A 19,151-nucleotide genomic window follows, 5' to 3' on the forward strand; every position below is an offset into this window, starting at 1 on the left:
AAATGCTCTTATGACTTCCTTGAATTTTTCCAGCATCTGCTTGCAACATATTAAATATATGCTTACACACCCCTAAATTATTTAGAAAAGGTTGGTAAAAAAAATGTTTTTTCCTGGAGTCTAAAACAGGTGTGTATGATGCTGTAGTGGAGGAGGAGCCTAATTCTCATATGATTATAAATATACACCGTTTTAAAGCAAAGAGCATGAAAGCTCAGGAAGCAACAGAAGAGCAGAGAGCAGGTATGCTGATCTAGATTTCATACATGGCGCAATACAACTTCAAATTTCTGTACTTTTTTCAGTTGTTTTACATGTGTGTGTTTTTCTGCAGCTCGGACCAAGAATTTTTGCACCAAGAAACCAACATCTTTCAGACTCAGGTGTGTGTTTCTTGTTGGCGCCACACTCAGTGAACTTTAGCACTGAAAATGATTGTACTAGACAGATTGCATCTTTTAACCCAACTGCTAACTGTGGCTCCCCTCCACCCTTATGTGCTTAAGATTAACATGTTCGTCCTATTTAATTGCTCATGGACCATTGCCTTCAGACATTATAGCCCTCTCTGTTCCTGCATAAACAACCTAGAATAAATTCGCCATTAATAAGTGAGGAGGCGTAGAACCAAGACAAGGAGGTTTTCAGAGGTCGAAAAAGGAAATGCCAGACTCAGCATGGACCCAAAAGTTTAATTCCGAACTTTCTCTCTCCCCCAACACACCTCTCTGTACCACAGGTTTTAAAAACAGGTCTTCCTGTGGCGTTTGCACAGCTGAGTTTAAGCCGAGCCTTTCCGAAGCAGACCAGAGGAAGTTTTACTGCCTTTTCAGACATGAGCAGAAACGTGGCTGAGATTCAGGCCCAGTACGAGCAGCTGGGGTATCTGTCGGCTCTTCCCATCCTGAGTCCAGAAGAGCTGCAGCAGGCCCGAGATGCCTTCGCTGAGCTGGAGAGAAAACATGGTGAGGTTCAGTGGAGCGGATGCATTCATGTAACCGAGCTTTGGAATTGAAATAACCCATGTATCATTTTACAGGCAAAGAATACACCGCTTACAACCTTCATAATATCCACAAGGAGTACGACTGGGTAATGGCCCTTGGCAAACACCCTAGGCTTCTCGAGGTGGTCACTGCAGTTCTGGGACCTGATGTCATCCTGCTTGACTCCAGATTTATTTGTAAATATCCAGTGGGAAAGCCAGAGAGAAATGGCGACATCCAGTTGAGCGGCGAGAAGATGGAAGGAATGCCATTTGTGGCCTGGCACCAGGACATGACGTAAGTACTGTCCCACATAATGAAATAGTGTTTTTGGTTTTCTATTGGCTCAAGTATCATCCTGTGGTGGTCTTTAGGTACTGGGGTTTTGACGGCGGTCCTGTTCTGTCTGTCTGGCTTGCCCTTGATGACTCGCTTGAGGAAAATGGAGCACTGCAGGTTATTCCAGGTACAAACACCGCTCCATGTGCCTCTTAGGGCCGCATGATTAATCAAAATCAAATCACCACATTGGCAAAGGCTGTGATTATTTATTTTCTATGTGCAGCTTGTTAGTGAAGCTCTGTGATCAGCAGTAAATGCTGCTCCATCTGAAAGCCAGAGGGCGCTCTCGCGCAGAACCTCTTTGATTAAACATGATTAATAAACACACAACAGTATATGGTTTATCGGAGTTCTTCAAGCCTCCTCGGGTATTTTCATGATAATAATTTATATTTATACTGCAGTGCTAATCCACATAGCCTTTATCACTGTATAAAATAGTATGAATTAATATGTTGATTTCATAATCGCACTTAACCACTAAGATTTAACCTTGATTTCAGGTTAATTGCGATTAATCTTGCTGCCCTACTGTAATGCAAAGTGTCTAAATCGTCCTTATTTATCCAACAGGAAGTCACCACTCTGGTCTTCTGCCCCATCACCAATCAAACAAAGCTGGGAACATGCTGAGTGTCAATCAAGAGATCCCAGAGGAGCTGTTGCAGACAGAGAAGGCCATCATATGCCCTCTTCAAGCTGGTCAGATGTCTGTGAGTATGCATAATGCATTATGACATGCACACTACATGTCAAGGTTACACAATTTTGATGGTCTACTTTACTAACTATAATATGTGACTACATGTCAACCACCAGTCAAGTATTAGAAGTAGACTGTTAGGTAGGGTTAGAGTAAGTAGAATAAGTTGACTAGTTGTTGCAAAGTAAGTAGTAGTCAGTAGAATGTCTAAAGTGGACAGTCGAAATAAAGTGTACCCCAGTCAAAACTTTGGACATTACATATTGACCAAAAACAATTTTATCCACCTAATTTTTCAACGTTGAAGTTATCTTTTCTGTGAATATGCAATTCATATTCATTAGCTGCTGTCTGTAAATAACTAGAAGAATTACAGTAATGCAGTACACGGTAAAACTGTTACTAGTGCAAGAAACTAGTGTTTGTAATTACAGCAATACTTTAAAGGGGACCTACACTGTCAGAAAAAAAGGTACATTGGTGTTACTGGGGCGGTACCCTAAGGTACAAAACCGAAAAGGTACTAATTTGCACTCTTAAAGTACTGATATGTACCTTTTAAGGTACTAACATGTACCATTTAGGGGTGAGTAAGGTACAAAGATGTGCCTTTTCACTTTTGTACCTTTAGGGTACCGCCCCAGTGACAGCACTGTACCTTTTTTTCTAAGGAGTGTACTATGCCCTTAAATCTCTGTTGTCTCCACAGTGTGTTTATGAATTTTTAGCAAAAAATAAATACAAAATTTATGTCATGCTAAAATTGCCACTTTTTGAAGGTGAGCAAAAACATGTCTTTCAAGAAGAAGGCAGAGCTTCAAGAACTAATGCTGTTGCATACTAGCAACAACAAAACAGGACAATCTCACGCACTGAAAATGTCTGAAACTGTCAGCAGTGGTGTTTAGCCTTATATGTTCAGTCATCTGACTGTACTGTGTATAATACAATTTTTACTTAATAAATAAATAATAATAATACATGACACTTTGTCTGGATCTGAAGGTTGTGCATGAAACGATTGACACAAACATAACTCTAAAAGACAATTTCTTCGGGACATTTCCTTCAAAAATGAAATCTAATCACAATGTCTTCAGTGGCTGAGATGGCGGGAGTCTATGGAGACTCTTATGCGTATTGGTACATCTCAAAACACAGCACTAGTGATACAGAAGCAGATGAGACTGGACACGTTCCAGACACTTTCTATTTACTGCTGCTATTACATTAACAATGAGGTGAGGTTTAACTTAAGCATTTCCCAAGCATTTACTGTCTGAATGTTCCCACACAGGTCCATGATGGACTTCTGGTTCATGCCAGCGATCCCAACACATCTGATAAGAGGCGCTGTGGCTACGTCATCCGATATGTCCCTACATGTGCTTATCCAATCCAGGTAACAAAATGTTTTACAAAATGAAGACATTCCACATACATGTGGTCAGATATTTAGCAGTTAACAGCATTTGTGTGTGCTTTCCTGACAGGACCCCAAGCGGCCCAGGAGTTTTCCTGCCACAGTGCTGGTCAGCGGCTTTGACAAATACAACCATTTCTCCTCCAAACTGTGACCGGCTTACACTGAACTCTAATTTATCTCTAACTGTGTTTGTCCCCTTGAAATGAACATAGTATTTTATATTATTTTTATTATTAACAGTCGTTGACGATACAAGTATAATTTGAAGGATTATTTATGCAATATTTACATGGTTGTAGTAGTATAATTATTCAAACTTTGAGTATGTACTGTATCTTTCAGATTTTTCTGTAAATCATGTGTCATGGGATTTTATGATCTAATGTGACTGAATTGTCATATTCTGAACATGGAACTGATCTGAAAAAATAAATTGTTTATTATTACTTCTGGATGTGTAAATGATTTGCAACTTATTCAACATATCTTTTTTTTTTTTAAAAATCACAACACATAAACTGAAGTATTCCACATGTGTTATCAAGATACATGGTCTGTGTCTCCAGATCATGACTTTGTGTCTTGCTCTGGATCTAGATATGAGGTTGTATTTAGCCAAAAATCTAGACGCACCCTAGCGGCAGCAAATCTAATCTGCCCGCGAGTGTCGTCTAGCAACTTTCAATACTCTTCTGAGCTGTAAACGGCAAACTCTTGCCGGGCCAATCACATCGTGTATAGAGTCAGTGGGCGGGGCCATAATGACGACGGCCGAGTTGCGTTTGCGTGCTTCTAGTAAACACAGAAACTGGCGAACGGCGGTCTTTCGAATCAGCTTTGAACACGACTCTGGAAGACTTGGAGTTAAGCTTTTCTCTGAGAAAAAAACAAAGAACGGCACTGAAGTCATTCTTAAGAAGGGAAGATGTGTTCGGAGTTTAGCCGACCGGATACGGCGAATGTTTGATCAGTCAGCTAGCTCTGCTTCACCTTCGTTGCTCTGGTTGGTGTAGCGCTATCCTATCGCGTGCAGAGGGAGTTTGAAAGACAACCGTTTATCCGCCCCTCGAATTGAGCTGTCAATGGTGAGATTCCAGACCAAAGATCTTGATGTGGGTCTGACTTGTCAGGCTAGGTTGTATTCTAAGGGTGCGTTTACACTCGTCATGTTTGGTTCGATTAAAACGAACCCTGGTGCGATTGCTCGGTTAGTGCGGTTCATTTGAACATATATGAACGCTGGCATCCGAAACCCTGGTGCGCACCAAACAAGCGGACCGAGAGCGCTATAAAGATGGGTCTCGGTCCGCTTCCAAACGAACTCTGGTGCGGTTCGATTGATATATGAACGCAACACGGACCAAAGACATGTAAACGAACCAAAAACCGGACGTAATGTCACAAGAAGCGACGCATAGTCAGCTTATTTGAGGATGCGGAAAGATTGTGTATCCAAAATGAGTAACTTTAACGTTAGAGGGCAAACGTAGAGCAACGAGGAAGTGCCTCATCAATATTTGGTCCGACGAGCATGTTTCGAAAATGCTAGAAAAAAACGCACAAAAAGCATACCTGACTCTTCTCATCAAAGACCCGTGTTGCCCATTATTATCCGGTACAGACGACAGAACTGCCGTCTCTTTTCTGCACAACGGAGGAAATCCTGCTGCTGTTTTGAATGTTTTGAACATTTTATGAGCTCCTCATGAGTTCTCAGCAGGAAAAAATAATGCCACACGCATAAAATGGCCGCATTTAATCCGGCACACAGCATTGGTTTGAATGTTCGGTAAGCGAGCTCCTACGTCATATAAGCCGACCAATCAGGTTGTGAGCGTCTCCCTATGCCTTTGGTTCGGTAACTTTAGGTTCGCTGTTAAAAATGCCAGTGTGAACGCTAAGCGGATCAGGACTATATGTTTTGTTTATGTTTTTTGGTCCGGACCAAACTAACCGAACTACAAGTGTGAACGCACCCTAAAGCTGATAACCCCAATCACACTAGTCTTATCTTTTGTGGCATGGAGCCCTTGGGCCAATGAAAAAGGAAACTGTAGACATTAAAAAATAAGGTTGAAATTTAATGGGTGTGGGTATCTGAAGTGGAATTGTGATTTTGCATTGGTTAAAAGCATTAGAAAACAGCAGCAGTTTTTTTTCTTTTTTTTCTATTGATTCATGATCACATGAAGCAGTCAATATTTCCTGTTTGCGTAATTTATGTAGAGCAGGAAGCGTTGCAATACGGGGTCAGTTCATACATTCCCATAACCAGAGATACATTTTGCATTTCAAAAGGTTAAGGGGGAAAAAAAAGTTTACCAACAGAAATTCCTTCCAGTATATTATATAAAACATTCAATGATAATAATCAGTGCTTGCTGAACAAAAAAACCTGATTTCTTTATAGTACCGTTTGTCAACTCTACTCTACGGGCCTGTACCATGATGGTAGTTTAACAAACTCAGGGTTACAGGATTAGTTTTGAGTTGACAAAACCAAACCGATGCAATCAGGCTTAATTGGTACCATGATGCAGCTCATCAACTTTCTCTGTCAACTCAGGCTTTAATCTTTAAGCTATGATTTCTTCACGCGCGTGCACATAAAAGAGTGACGTCGGCACTAAACAACCAATCGCGTTCGATATGGATAGAGCGAGAGCTATATATTTTTCCGCGGAGGAGCAACAGCTTATTCTTCAGAAATATGAAGAATATAAGGCTGTATTTCAAGCACGCAGCAACACTGTGTCTGCTGCCAAAGCAAGAGAAGAATGTTGGAGGAAGATTGCTGATTGCATTAATGCGTAAGTGTAAAAAAAAAACATTCTATAGGTCATTCATGTAAAATTATGTGTATAAGCTACACTGCAAAAATGCTCTTCTTACTTAATGTTGTCTTGTTTCTAGTCTAAATATGTACAAATTCTTAAATCAAGATGCATTTACTAGATAATTGAATGACATAAGATATTTTTTCTTGAAAATAAAATTAATTGAGTTTTTTCTTAAAACAAGCTAAATGGGGTGAGAAAAATAATTGTATTTCTGTGTGGGACAAAACCAAGAGAATTTCTGTTTTGTCCCAAACAGAAATAAGATTATTTTCCTCTCTCCATTGGCAGATATTTTTGTTTGTTTTAAGCAACTCACTTAATTTTTATTTTTATTTTCACACAAAAAAACTAAATATATATATTATGTCATTTAATTATCTAGTAAATACATCTTGATTTAAAAATTTTGGAAACCGAGAAACTACTAAAGAGCATTTTTTTTTTGCATTGTAATGCAGCTACTGTATATGTGTGTTTGCTTGTAACACTTTACAATAAGATATTTGTTAAAATAAGTTAATGCATTAGCTAACATGAAGTAACTATGAACATAAGTTTTGCATTGATTTTTTTTTCTTTGTTAATGCTAATGGCAACAATTCTTCATTTTACTTCACTGTGCTAATGTGAAGTAACTAATGTTAACTAAGGCCTAACTAATGTTAACAGCTACAACTATTGATTTTAAAAAATGTTTTAAATGCTAAAATTAAATGTGTGTGTGTGTGTGTGTGTGTGTGTGTGTGTGTAGATGGATAGATATCACACAACATATGTGCCAATGTATTGGCTATTACATCCTAAAAAAAATTATATTCATTGACTTTTAGATGCAACCCCAACTCCAAACGTTCTTGGCAGCAGATCAAGACAAAATATAAAAATATAATTCAAAGTGGTGAGTATTTACCACAACCTTGTATTATTTTTGCGAACATTTTATCATAAACACTTGTTTGCAGCAAACAGAAAAAAGTCTGAAATACGTAAAACTGGGGGAGGGCCACCTCCTCCAGAATACACTGTGGCGGAGGAGTTGGCTATAAGTAATAATAAGGGAAGGCCAATTATGGATGGCATTACAGATGCTGTGCAATCTGACCCTGGTGCTGGCTCCTGTAAGCAAGTGACAATGGGTATGTGTGCAATGCATTACTATATTTTATTTTATTTGATTACTCTAATAACTTCTAATTTTTCTAACTTTCTGCAGTAGAGGGCAATGCAGTGTCCCTGTTGAAGCCTGCACACATGCACGCAGTCTCTCACACAGATGTCAGTATGCAGCAGACAGAACACCATGCATGAACATAGCCTGCTTTATAACAGTTATGCTTTACATTGGCCTACTTTTATTTATTAGGGTAACGCAAATGAAGACACTCTCTCTGTGTGTTCTGAAACAGCTGCTGAGGTGAATGCACTGGACTTTTTTTTATTATGACACACATTTGAATGTGTCATAAATAAGTGACTGGCCATTACACTTATCTTTATAGGATTTTTCACAACCTGCCCTAGAAACTGAGGCCTCTACTTCAATGGGCTACAGGAGGAATGTGAACAAAGTAATGCTTTAAACCATTGACATAAATTACAGTCAGTCCTAGTCATGCCACTTTTTTTTTTTTTTTTTGATTTGGCCTCCAGAAAACTTTAAATTGTTTGTGGTGGAATTATGTTTCAGGTGGAAACAGACTCCGTCAGGGTCCTTTATAAAAGGAGTCTAGAACTAGACTGTTCCCTAAAGGAGCTGGACTGTGAGCTGAGAAGGCTCCAAATTAAAAAAATTAAATTGGAGATCAAACAGCTGGAAAAACAGATCTCAGTATGTGACCTTATTTAACCAAGTAACACTTTAGTATGAACATTCTATGAATATTTATTAATTTAAGTGAACTTTCTTTTGCTCTTTCTTCCTCCCTAGCCAGAAGACCAATAAAACAGTTTGAGACCAGTCTACAGTGTCAATGTGCTTTTATTAAGTAAAATATTGTGTTGTGATTGCATCTCTGACAGCTGCCCCAGCTGGGTGGTCAAGTGTGATGGGGTCAATTTCATCGGGGAGAAGCTGGTTTTGTGGTGGTACTCGCTCCTTTCTGATGGTGGCTATATTGTGCAGAATGGCACATGCAGCCACTATCTGAGATGCCCGCTCTGGTGACACTCTTAAGCGCCGAAGGCAGTTGAAACGTGCCTTTAGGATGCCAAAGGTCATCTCGATCTTGACCCTGGTTTTACTGAGGGCCACATTGAAGCGGTTTTGTGGCCCTGTGTGAGGATCAGGATGGGGAGTTAGCAAAAACCTCTGGCATGCATAACCCCTGTCTCCTACCAACAGGCCATCAAAAAGCCCTGTCATGGAACAGAAAAGGGGAAAATTGTGTAAGTTTGTCACAACTAAAATGAACACTTCAGAGTGTCTTGTACTGTACCAAATTTAACTTGCCTTCCTCAAAGCGCTGACACAACACAGACTCACGGAAAATTCGGGAGTCATGCACTGAGCCAGGCCATTTAGCATCCAAACTTGTGATCATGCATTCATGATCACAAGTCATCTGCAGATTAAATGTACGGTAAATCATTGTCCTGTTAAAGTTATTATTCAGTGAAATGTTCATCTCAATGCAAATGAAAAATCCTCTCACCTGAACATTAAGGCTGTGAAAGGACTTTCTGTTTACATAATCAGCCTCATGTTCTCCTAGAGCAGTGGAGATTGCAACGTGTGTGCAGTCTATTGCTCCTATGACTCTAGGGAATCCTATTATAGGATTTAAACAAATATATTTATTCTTAAGCTAAGGTATAATATATTTAAGTGCTCTAAATAAAATCTGCTTTAAAAAAAAATAAAACAAATAAAGATCCTGCATGTGAACGGTTAAATTGTTCATATGTCACGCTATCAATATCTTACCGGCAATTTTATAAAAGCCCTCTTTTATGGACATGGTCGATAAATGTCCAGGAAACACAATGAAGCCATTTATGTACCCCTGCAGTGCAAGGACCACCTTGCGAATGGTTCGACAAACCGTGTTTTTCCCAAGGTTCTCTGCATCACCGATCGCATACAAGTATGTACCACTTGCAAAAAATCGCAACGCAATACATACCATTTGCGGTACAGTAAGGGCATGGCTTCGACGAGTCACATTTGCAATGTGCGGCTCAAGAAGTTCGCAAATATAACAGATTCCTTCTGCGGAAAATCTGTATCTTTCATATAAGTACGTATCAGGAAAGTCAAGAGGATTTTGTCTGTCCCTAAAAACTCTTTCTCTACGAAGTGCTCTTCTAACAATTTGCGCGGAGATGTCCACAGGATTTGGTAGAAAAGGTGAAGCCATTGCAACAGACTCTGAGAATTTGTTACGTCATCTATATTTTTTATTTGCTCACAGCTGATTGGTCACACTTAAATCTGAGCTCTCGAATCCAGAACATAACCTGCCCCGGAGCAGGTTAGCCGTGCAGCGTAAGATACCATGGCAACGAACACTGATTAAAGCCGAGCTACTTTAATGGTACCTAAAACCCAGGATTGGCACAAACTAAGCTTAAACATATCTGGCTAGCCAGCTAAACCGGCTTCATGGTATAGGCCCTACCTTGTTAATTAGGTTTGATAGTAACAGAATTAATTATTTAAAACTTTTTAGCCCAATACTCCACTTGCTAGCATAAACACTAAGAGCACATGGCACTAATGAAATCATGAATAAAAGACTTTAAACAACCCAATGTGTGATCAGTGATACATTCTGATGTGACGCTTTACAAAATAACTCGGTGTAAGAACTTTTAGATTAAAATGTTTTATCGGAGAGAGTACACACACCTTTCAGTGCTTCAGATAAGTAACTTCAACAGTTGACGCAAGATTTATGGACATACATTTTTATAAGATAAGTTATTTTTAAACAATTTTATGTTGTAAAGTGAAAATATTACTATAGGCTTTTATAAATAAAAATTTATTTATACCATAAGAAAAGTAAAATAAATTATTTTGATTACACGATACATGACAGAAAAAATACATACCACTCTGACATCATTTTCAGCTATACAAGACACTTTTTATCGAAAATATTATATTATTATTGCCTGTAACGTGATCCATGACAATGAGTAAAAAATATAATCATTTGAAAAAAGTAAGGAAAAACAATGACTTTGGGCACCAAATGCACTTGATAGAAGATAGTAACTTTTTATCAAGATAATTTTTTTGCCAAACAATCATTGTATTGTATATAAAATTGTTTGACTTACAAAAACTAAAGTAGCCGTTTCTCTAGTTCAATTGAATGCTTTGCATTAATGCTAACTTCAAAACCACGTGCTAAAACTGTTAAGGCAGCTTGGGGTGGGGATAGTTAAAACATTAAAAATGTTTAAAATGCTACAACCAACCCCTTAAAATGATTCCAATGAGTGCAGTCATCAACCACATCCTCCGTTAGGGGCAAAGTCACAAGAGTTTTTTGTTGCACATCAAGGCATTTATGTGATAAATGTGTTTCCATCATAGTTGAGGCGCATATCTTCTTATCAGATAAAAACATCATCTGCCTCATTTGAGCATTGTCATGAATCATGATTGGGTTGTTTATGCACACAGTGCAGAAGATGAATCACCAATAAAATCCTTAACATATAGGATTTTATATAGGATTCAAACACAGATGAAGGCAAGTAAAATCACACCAACATTGAAGAGATCGGAAAAGTCACTAATGAAACAAGGGAATTTATATACAGGGAACAAACAAAGGGAACTAATTAGGCAACAGCTGAACAGAATGACTACACACTAAAAACTATGGCTGCATCTGAAAACCTAGGCAGCTGTCTCGTTGCCTCATCAGACAATGACTCTGCAGGTTTTGTGCATGAAGGCACCTCACAAAACTCATTTTGGACAGACTTCTAAGGCAGTGGAACAGTTTAATGATCTACAGCTAAATAGAAAGAGCTCTGGTGATAACTAAACTCATGTTTAATTACTACAGGACTACTTATTACTACAGTGGGATATTAAAGGCAGCGAAGGACACGTATGCTGCTTTCAAAAATCGATCAGCTGAAGGTCTCTCAGGAGGCAGGAAGTGAAGCAAACATTAGATTCGGACATGGCGCGATGCCTCCTGCCTTGAAATGTGTCCACCGAAGGCAGCATTTTGCAGGTTTCGGACGCAGCCAATGCCTCTACAGGCAGTGTTTTGTACACGAAGGCACCTCACGAAAATAATTTCGGACAGACTTCTAATTAAGGCAGTGGAACAGTTTAATGATCTACAGCAAAATAGAGAGCGCTTTGGTGAGAACTAAACACATGTTTAATTACTACAGTAGTGATCTCTCCCTAGAAATGACATCAGAAGTGTAATATGTTGGTAAAAAAAACATACATTTACACACAAATGTCGCGCAAACACAACTTCTGGGCACCATCTTTTTTCCCCCAGCTCAACTGTAACTGAATGGAAAGCACAGGATTGTGGGATATCAAAGGCAGCGAAGGACACATGTATGATGCCTTCAAAAATTGTTTAGATGAAGGTCTCTCAGAAGTGAAGCTAACATTAGATTCGGACGCATCTTGATGCCTTCCTGCCTTCAGATGTGTCCTCCGACGAGGTTTCGGACGCAGCCTATGATTTAGTAAAACATTTTACACAAAAAAAAGAAAGAAAAGAAGTACATTTTAAAGCAGTCAAATCAATTACATACACCGTATGTACTAAGTAAATGGAAGTAAAAAATAAATAAAGTTAAAGTGTTCACTCTCACAGGAAAGTGTTGGAGTTAAGGCTAAACGCCAAGAAAGTCCAAGAAAGAGTCCCATCTTTCTAGACGTAATTTGATTCAAAGACCATGAGGTCCCGCTCAGGGTAAAAGCAATTCTCATAGCCGTAAACAAAGTGAAGCAAGGCCAGTCACTGTAAAACCGTTTCAAAGACTGTTAGGTGTGATGGCGGCAGCCTTTTGTCCTGCTGTACATGAGACCTTTACAGTGGTGGCTCAAAACCAAGGGCAAATCCATTTTCATTGATCATGGTCACGCAATCCTTTGTGTCTTTCCCAGAGACCGTGCTATGAGCTCCTTGTCGTTGTGTAATTCTAACGACGGATGCGTTCCTCGATCGCGAGCTGGCGCTCGGCTCAGGGTCTGTCCAGGGTCATAGGCCTGTTGCATAAAGCTAGCTGAATACCTTAAGTGACACGTGATCTAACAAAAATCACCATATCATTGGTGTATTAAGTAAAAAATCACTATGTGTCTGTGTCATTAACGTTAATCAAACAACAAGATGTTAAATAAATGTATTTATGTTTGTGGTGTGACAGGCAGCGGGGCGAGAGACCGCGAGAGCGGGCCGGTGATTAACGTTCACGAGTGCCAGCTGCGTGGCACACCGGTCTCGTCTCGCGGCCATGTGACGGGAGCATATAAGGAGGAGCAAGGACAGCGGAAGACGAGAGAGGACCAGGCATGGATTTTATGTTAGGCTATGTTATGTTTTGTTTATGTGTTTGTGGGCAGTCGTCCGTGAGGGGCTGCCCACGTTTTATTTTGTGTGTGTTTGCGGGCAGTCGTCCGTGAGGGGCTGTCCGCGGTTTTACTTTCGTTTTGTTTATTTATTTTTGAATGAATAAATGTTGTTGAAACGTTCGCCGGTTCCCGCCTCCTTCCTTCCCATGTACAAACCGTATTACATTGGTGCCGAAGCCCGGGAGGAAGGAGGGACGCGCTGTCGGAGAGCCCTCGCTGCCCGAGGCGATGGTGCTGGAGCGGGAAAGGTGGGACAGAGACCTCGCTGCCGGGCCCCTGGGTCGAGGTGGGGTGGCTGCCGTCCGAGAGGGAGCGGAGGAGTCGCCGCGCTTGCCGGGGGCCGGAGCCTGCTGCCATCCGCCTGATAGGGGAGGAGCAGGGAGCGCGGGGCTCGCTGCCAGGTCCCTCGAAAGGAGGAGTCACCGCCGGCCGCCAGGGGGCGGAGGAGGATCGAGCGGCCCACCAGGCGTCCAGTGCCATCGCACAGCACCGCGAGGAAGAGCCTCTCGGCGGGCGGAGGGCCGAACGGCAGTGTGTCTGGGAACCGGACCAAAATTTTTTTTTTTTTTTTTTCTCCCTTCTTTCTTTTTTCCCTCTCTCCCCTCTCTCGTCCGCGGGCTCCGTGGGCTCCTCGTGCTCCCGTCTACATTTCTCTCGCCTCTCTGTCCTTACCCCCAGGTGCCGCGGCCGCCGTGATCGGCCCCCCCGGGAGAGGGGGGGAGGGGGAGTAGAGCGCCGTCTCGGGAGTGCCCCCCGGCCTGCGAGGGGCGATGGGGGTATGTGGTGTGGCAAGCAGCGGGGCGAGGGACCGCGAGAGCGGGCCGGTGATTAACGTTCACGAGTGCCAGCTGCATGGCACACCGGTCTCGTCTCGCGGCCATGTGGCGGGAGCATATAAGGAGGAGCAAGGACAGCGGAAGAGGAGAGAGGACCAGGCCTGGAGTTTATGTTTAGTTTTGTTTATGTGTTTGTGGGCAGTCGTCCGTGAGGGGCTGCCCACGTTTTATTTTGGTGTGTGTTTGCGGGCAGTCGTCCGTGAGGGGCTGTCCGCGGTTTTACTTTCATTTTGTTTATTTATTTTGAATAAATGTGTTTGAAACGTTCGCCGGTTCCCGCCTCCTTCCTTCCCATCTACGAACTGTATTACAATGTTTAATAAACTTTAATTAATTTGTACTCAATTCTATTTGTCGTTTTGTTTTTTTATATATCAAAAATAAAATAACTATATTATATATTTTGTTATCATGAAATAAAATGTCTCGTATCATGAAATGTGTGAAATATTCTGTCCCGTATATGACTATGAGAAATCTGGTCACCCTAGTATTGGCTCATATCCCACAGTGATATAAATATAATTTACTGCACATCAAATAATAATGTACATTCATCATCATCTGAGAAAAGATCACTCTTTTTAAAGATGCGGAAAGTTATGATTCTGAGTGACAACATGACGCTAGCAGTCAGAACTTGAAACACTGGAAATTACAAGGAAATCTTAAACCGCTTTTAGATTAGCGATATAGATCAAAGCGTAATGAGATCTTAAAAATCATCTTTGCCGAACACAATGAAGCAGCTCATTGTGTAGTAATATAGTTTTGGTTTCGTTTTCTGAGTTTTGGCCAGTCATTGTTAGTTCCTGCATCGGTTCTGTTGGTTACTCCCCTGTGTATTTAATCCCTCGGTTCATTCAGTTGTTTGTTCCTTGACATCTTTAGTTAAGTGGTTGTGTGTTTTCTCCCTGTGATATTCTCCCCTGTATTCCTGTATTTGGATTATTATATTAAAGACTGTTTGAGTTATCTCTGACAGCCACAGTTTAGCGTGGCAACAGTTTGTTATTACTGGATAAATTCGATTTTCTCTCTCCAACTTTATGTTTGGAATTACAATGTACTTATTCTTTTAAGTCAATGAAATCAATTAATACATAGGGCATCATGGATTCTAGCAAAAACTAAACCTGACGCTTGTGCTAGAAATCGTATAATGGACCATGGTATGATCTTCCATCAGGATGTCCCACTCATGAACCTTATAGAAAATTAGTCAAACTCTTCATGCATTATGAGAGAAAACTCAACTGTTATCAAAAGGTATTTAATAAAAGGGTGCTAATAAATATGCCCAGCGTGTTTCAAAGTAAAGCATTATTTCATAATGTGAGTTTCCCCCCACTTTCAATTATTTTACTTCAATAAAAGGTTCGATTTTTGTGATTTCTTTTAAATGAAAGATCAAAAGGATAAACAATGCAGATTTATATTCACAGCTGTCTTTGATCATATTTACCAGGGTTGTCAATAATTCTGACCCTGACTCTATATAAACATTTAAAAATTGTAATGAATGTATTTTTTAATAACCATTATTGATATATATTGTATTGCGAGTAGCCGATGTATCATAATTGTCCAGTATGAGGTTCAGGATAACACTATTTTACAGTGTCCTTGTTACACATTACATATATTTTCCATATAATAATAAAACATTTGCATAAGTACATGCCACTAACCCTCAACAAACCCTAATCCTAATATAAACCTATACAAGCTGTTAATTAATATTACTTCAATATGTAATTAGACTAACAATGACACCTTAAAATAAAGTGTAACCAGGTTCAGTAAGTGTGGTAAGAAGTTTGTTACAAGGAAGTGTAGCGTGTCTGACGTGTTAAACTTGTATGACGTTCAAAATTGGCCACTGGATCAGAAGAAAGATGCGACTACTAAGAGAGGAAAGCAGACCAGCAGGTATAGGGGAGCAATTAACACAGAGGCTTGTTCATTGAGGGTTTGTATAAGGAAATATTCTCTCTTTTTTTCCTTCTTCTTTGCCTGAAGTGTGCAAACGCAAGCATTATTTCAATATTTTATATCTTGTCTCATTGAAATTTTCAGGTACTTGGATTCCGCAGTAAGAAAAGTTCAACTCAGTTGCTAATCAACTTTCTTACCCTTTGCATAGTAAAATAATTAAATAAAACATTTGGGGGGAAAATTAAAGACTGTGCCATTCTGTATTCCCAAACTAAATATTGTACTCAATAAATTGAATGTGTGTTCAAACAAACACTTAATTTGTCTCAATGTACAGAATGTGGTTCTGAATTTTACTTTTCCATTTCAAACAGATCACTTTTTCAGTCTTTTCAAAAAGGTGAATCAAATACTCAAGATTCATACTTGAATCAAGTAGCATGAATCAAGTGACTCAGATCAAAGAAATGTTGATTCTTTTAGAATGATTCAGTTCAAAGTCTATGGCTGAATCTGAAATCACCTCCTATACCCCCACATAGGGCACTATTTGAGGGGACAGCCATTTGTAGTGGTGTCCGGAATCATAGTGGACATTATTGAGTGCACTCATTCAATCCCACAATGCACCGCAATAACGAGTGTACAGCCAATGTACACACAACGGCTATCCAAATTCACATACTCGTTTTCATTCACTTCTTCAAGTGAATTAGTGCACTAATGTGGGGAGTAGTGATTGAAAATGACTACATGTGAGTGTAAATGTTCAATTCTCTCTATATATCAACTAAACTAACTTCATAACTTTTACTTGCATGGATGTATACGATTTTTCTCTAAGTTTTTCGCTTTCATAGCTCTTTTCTACTTGCTGTGTAAATTAGTTAAAAATTCTTATATTTCTCAATCATGTAATATTCTGCAGAAGTGAGAAGTGAATAAATACTGATCCACAGCATGTGATGGGCTGTTCATTACTGATGCGATGTAACATTTAAACTCAGGATCAAAGTCTGAGTTGCTGATGATCAGCACCATAGGACCAACAAAGCCTGAAGAGACTGGTTTGGTTTTGTCAACTCAAAACTAATCATGTAACTCCGAGTTTGTTAAACTATCATCATGGTACAGGCCCCAGATCCTAACTGTCCGTAAGTTTTACAAAGAATACAAAAGTAATTCTCCTACCAGTTCTGATGAGCTCTAATGTACAGTTCAGCAGGCAGATCAGATCCGTGGTGGCTCGTCGTGTAATGTTAAAAGCTTAATTGTGGCTCGAGTTGGGAACGGGACAGGAAAACTTTCGTAGACGATCTCTATCGCCAAAAAAACAGCTTAAACACAAGACAAAAACATTCTTCAGTTCAAACTCTCATAAACAAAATCACATGCACTTTAAAGAACACATTAACTCAAAATTTCAACACTTATTGAACACATTGACAGTTAGCTAAATATCACCCGGTGTCACATTTAAATAACTCGTTAGCATTTTCAAGTAATTATCTTTAACACACGTGCAAAAAAGCTCTAGCTTGCACGCTGTGAACAAGGCCTATGCAAACACACCAATATCACACTGATGGTTCGCTGCCGAGTTTGCAAAACTTTGCTTGCATATCAAATTAATATTTGAGATAATGCTCACCAAGACTCATCTGCTCGCACTGACTGAGGCACCTGTGAGAACTAGAGGCGCTGCTGCTATTGGCCCATTCAAGTGTCTGTCACTGCAGCGCGATCGGTGATTGGCGGATTCTCCTGTTCTTCTAAAACACTTATTTTCTCTCTCCCTTAGCTTTTTTTTATTTTATTTTTAAATCGTATACTTGTGGCCAGGTTTACCCCCCGGGTTACATAAGTATGTGTCAAGTAACTTTGTTATGCCAGGTGATAAAAAAGCACAGCTCATAGGCTTCCTGTCAGTGACCCTCCTTCACAAAATGTAACAGTTTTAGAATTGGTTAATCATAGCCTATAATATATTGTTAACACTTAACAATACGTAAATGCTTACTTTAATGTAGTTACATTACTTAATTATTTAAATTATATAAATTACTTAAATTAATAAGTCACTTAAATGAATGTAGTGTAATTGCTTTTATGAAAAAATGCATAGATAATTATGAGATAATATCAGAGGTGTAAATAGTAATTTTACTTGATTACTATACTTAAAGGGTTAGTTCACCCAAAATGAAAATTATTTCATTAATTACTCACCCTCATGTCGTTGGACACCCGTAACACCTTCATTCATCTTCTGAACACAAATGGAGATATTTTTGTTGAAAGTTGAGAAAGGCTTCAGAAAGGCCTCCATTGGCATTCAGTATATTCCCACTCACAAGACCCATAAAGGCACTAAAGACTTCATTACAAAGTCCATCTCACTACAGTGGCTGTACAATAATTTTACAAAGCGACGAGAATAGTTTTTGTGCGCAGAAAAAATCTAAATAATGACTTTATCCGCCAAGATATTGTCTTCTGTGTAGGTCTCAGACGTGAACTCATGCACGTTCCTGCTCTTGTATTGAATGACAGAGCTGCGTCATATTCTCGCTCATGCGTCGAGTTCATGTCAATAACTTGATGGATAAAGTCGTTATTTTGATTTTTGTGCGCATAATAACTATTTCCGTCACATTGTGAAAAAATTATTGTACAGCCACTGTAGTGAGATGGACTTTGTAACGAAGCCTATAGTGCCTTTATGGGTCTTGTGAGTGTAAATGTACTGAATGCCAATGGAGGCCTTTCTGAAGCCTTTCTCAGCTTTCAACAAAAATATCTTCATTTGTGTTCTTCATTTTTGGAGAGCACTTCTATTTTCCCTTGCAATTACCAAACCAACTGAATTGCGCTGATGCCAAGTTTTATTCAAATGTACTTATTCTGCCAATGAGATTCATTTTCACGTTCCATGAAAATGGTCAGACATGTTCATTGGTCCTTTGGAAGTGATGTCATGTTGCATCAATTACCACAAGGCACAGCACCTTGATCTGGAAATTATAATGAGAGGCTGTTCAGCCCCAAAAGAAGCTTGACACTCATAATTTTGAAAATCAGCTTCTGCTAAAAGGGATAGTTCACCAAAAAATGAAGTTGTAATGTTTATCTGCTTGCATGTAGGCGTCTGTTTCTTTAGAACACAAATGAAGATTTTTCACTCCAACCGTTTAACTAAAGCAGACAACTTGAAACGCATTTGACCCATTGTGGTTGTTAATATATGAATGGGAATTAATACAATAGGAAACATTTAACTAATAGCAATTTAACGATTACATAATCTATTAATCATATGGATGTTCATTAGTTGCTGATGCAGTAATCAGTAATAAATGGGTTAGTTCATGCATTACTCATGATTATCTGTGCATTATTTAAGCACATATTAGTGCACCCGTAAAGTTTTACCAATATATTCCAAGACAAGCATTTCATGGTGTCAAAATAAAAGACTGAATAAGTGTGAAATACCAGTAAGAACATGGAAA

The 19,151-nt window shown here is 39.4% G+C and overlaps 3 protein-coding genes and 1 long non-coding RNA gene across 7 annotated transcripts in view; 2 read left to right on the forward strand and 2 right to left on the reverse strand.

The window, feature by feature from the left end:
* Positions 1–17,373, reverse strand: part of LOC137092592 (uncharacterized) — an 85,009-nt gene extending 67,636 nt beyond the window's left edge. The window contains exons 1-2 of the long non-coding RNA XR_010908314.1: positions 17,291–17,373; positions 16,831–16,976 (exon numbers count right to left, since the gene is read on the reverse strand). This is a non-coding gene — a long non-coding RNA (uncharacterized lncRNA). The remainder of the gene's footprint in view (positions 1–16,830; positions 16,977–17,290) is intronic.
* Positions 197–3,864, forward strand: zgc:174917 (uncharacterized protein LOC565650 homolog). Its single transcript, XM_067456888.1, has 8 exons — positions 197–243; positions 335–383; positions 740–965; positions 1,040–1,283; positions 1,361–1,452; positions 1,902–2,041; positions 3,329–3,433; positions 3,525–3,864. The coding sequence occupies exons 3-8, from the start codon at positions 836–838 to the stop codon at positions 3,606–3,608; spliced, it is 795 nt and encodes a 264-aa protein (XP_067312989.1). The 5' UTR covers positions 197–243; positions 335–383; positions 740–835; the 3' UTR covers positions 3,609–3,864.
* On the forward strand, positions 5,913–8,279 carry LOC137092591 (uncharacterized). 3 transcript variants are annotated; one of them, XM_067456890.1, is made up of 8 exons: positions 5,913–6,267; positions 7,128–7,195; positions 7,260–7,433; positions 7,511–7,572; positions 7,661–7,711; positions 7,797–7,865; positions 7,985–8,125; positions 8,225–8,279. In XM_067456890.1, the coding sequence occupies exons 1-8, from the start codon at positions 6,107–6,109 to the stop codon at positions 8,237–8,239; spliced, it is 741 nt and encodes a 246-aa protein (XP_067312991.1). In that variant the 5' UTR covers positions 5,913–6,106; the 3' UTR covers positions 8,240–8,279. The 3 variants fall into 3 exon arrangements, with proteins under 3 accessions (XP_067312991.1, XP_067312990.1, XP_067312992.1); XM_067456889.1 differs by having other exon boundaries at positions 7,985–8,265; XM_067456891.1 differs by having other exon boundaries at positions 7,260–7,415; positions 7,985–8,265.
* On the reverse strand, positions 8,258–9,894 carry LOC137092587 (putative nuclease HARBI1). Of its 2 annotated transcripts, XM_067456886.1 has the most exons (4): positions 9,221–9,894; positions 8,949–9,064; positions 8,747–8,858; positions 8,258–8,652 (listed from the first exon to the last, which is right to left on the reverse strand). In XM_067456886.1, exons 1-4 carry the CDS (start codon positions 9,651–9,653, stop codon positions 8,279–8,281), a joined length of 1,035 nt encoding a protein of 344 aa, XP_067312987.1. In that variant the 5' UTR covers positions 9,654–9,894; the 3' UTR covers positions 8,258–8,278. The 2 variants fall into 2 exon arrangements, with proteins under 2 accessions (XP_067312987.1, XP_067312986.1); XM_067456885.1 differs by having other exon boundaries at positions 8,747–9,064.
* Positions 17,374–19,151: the final 1,778 nt, after the last annotated feature.

The sequence above is a fragment of the Pseudorasbora parva genome, chromosome 11, assembly GCF_024679245.1.
Source record: "Pseudorasbora parva isolate DD20220531a chromosome 11, ASM2467924v1, whole genome shotgun sequence".
Taxonomy (NCBI): domain Eukaryota; kingdom Metazoa; phylum Chordata; class Actinopteri; order Cypriniformes; family Gobionidae; genus Pseudorasbora; species Pseudorasbora parva.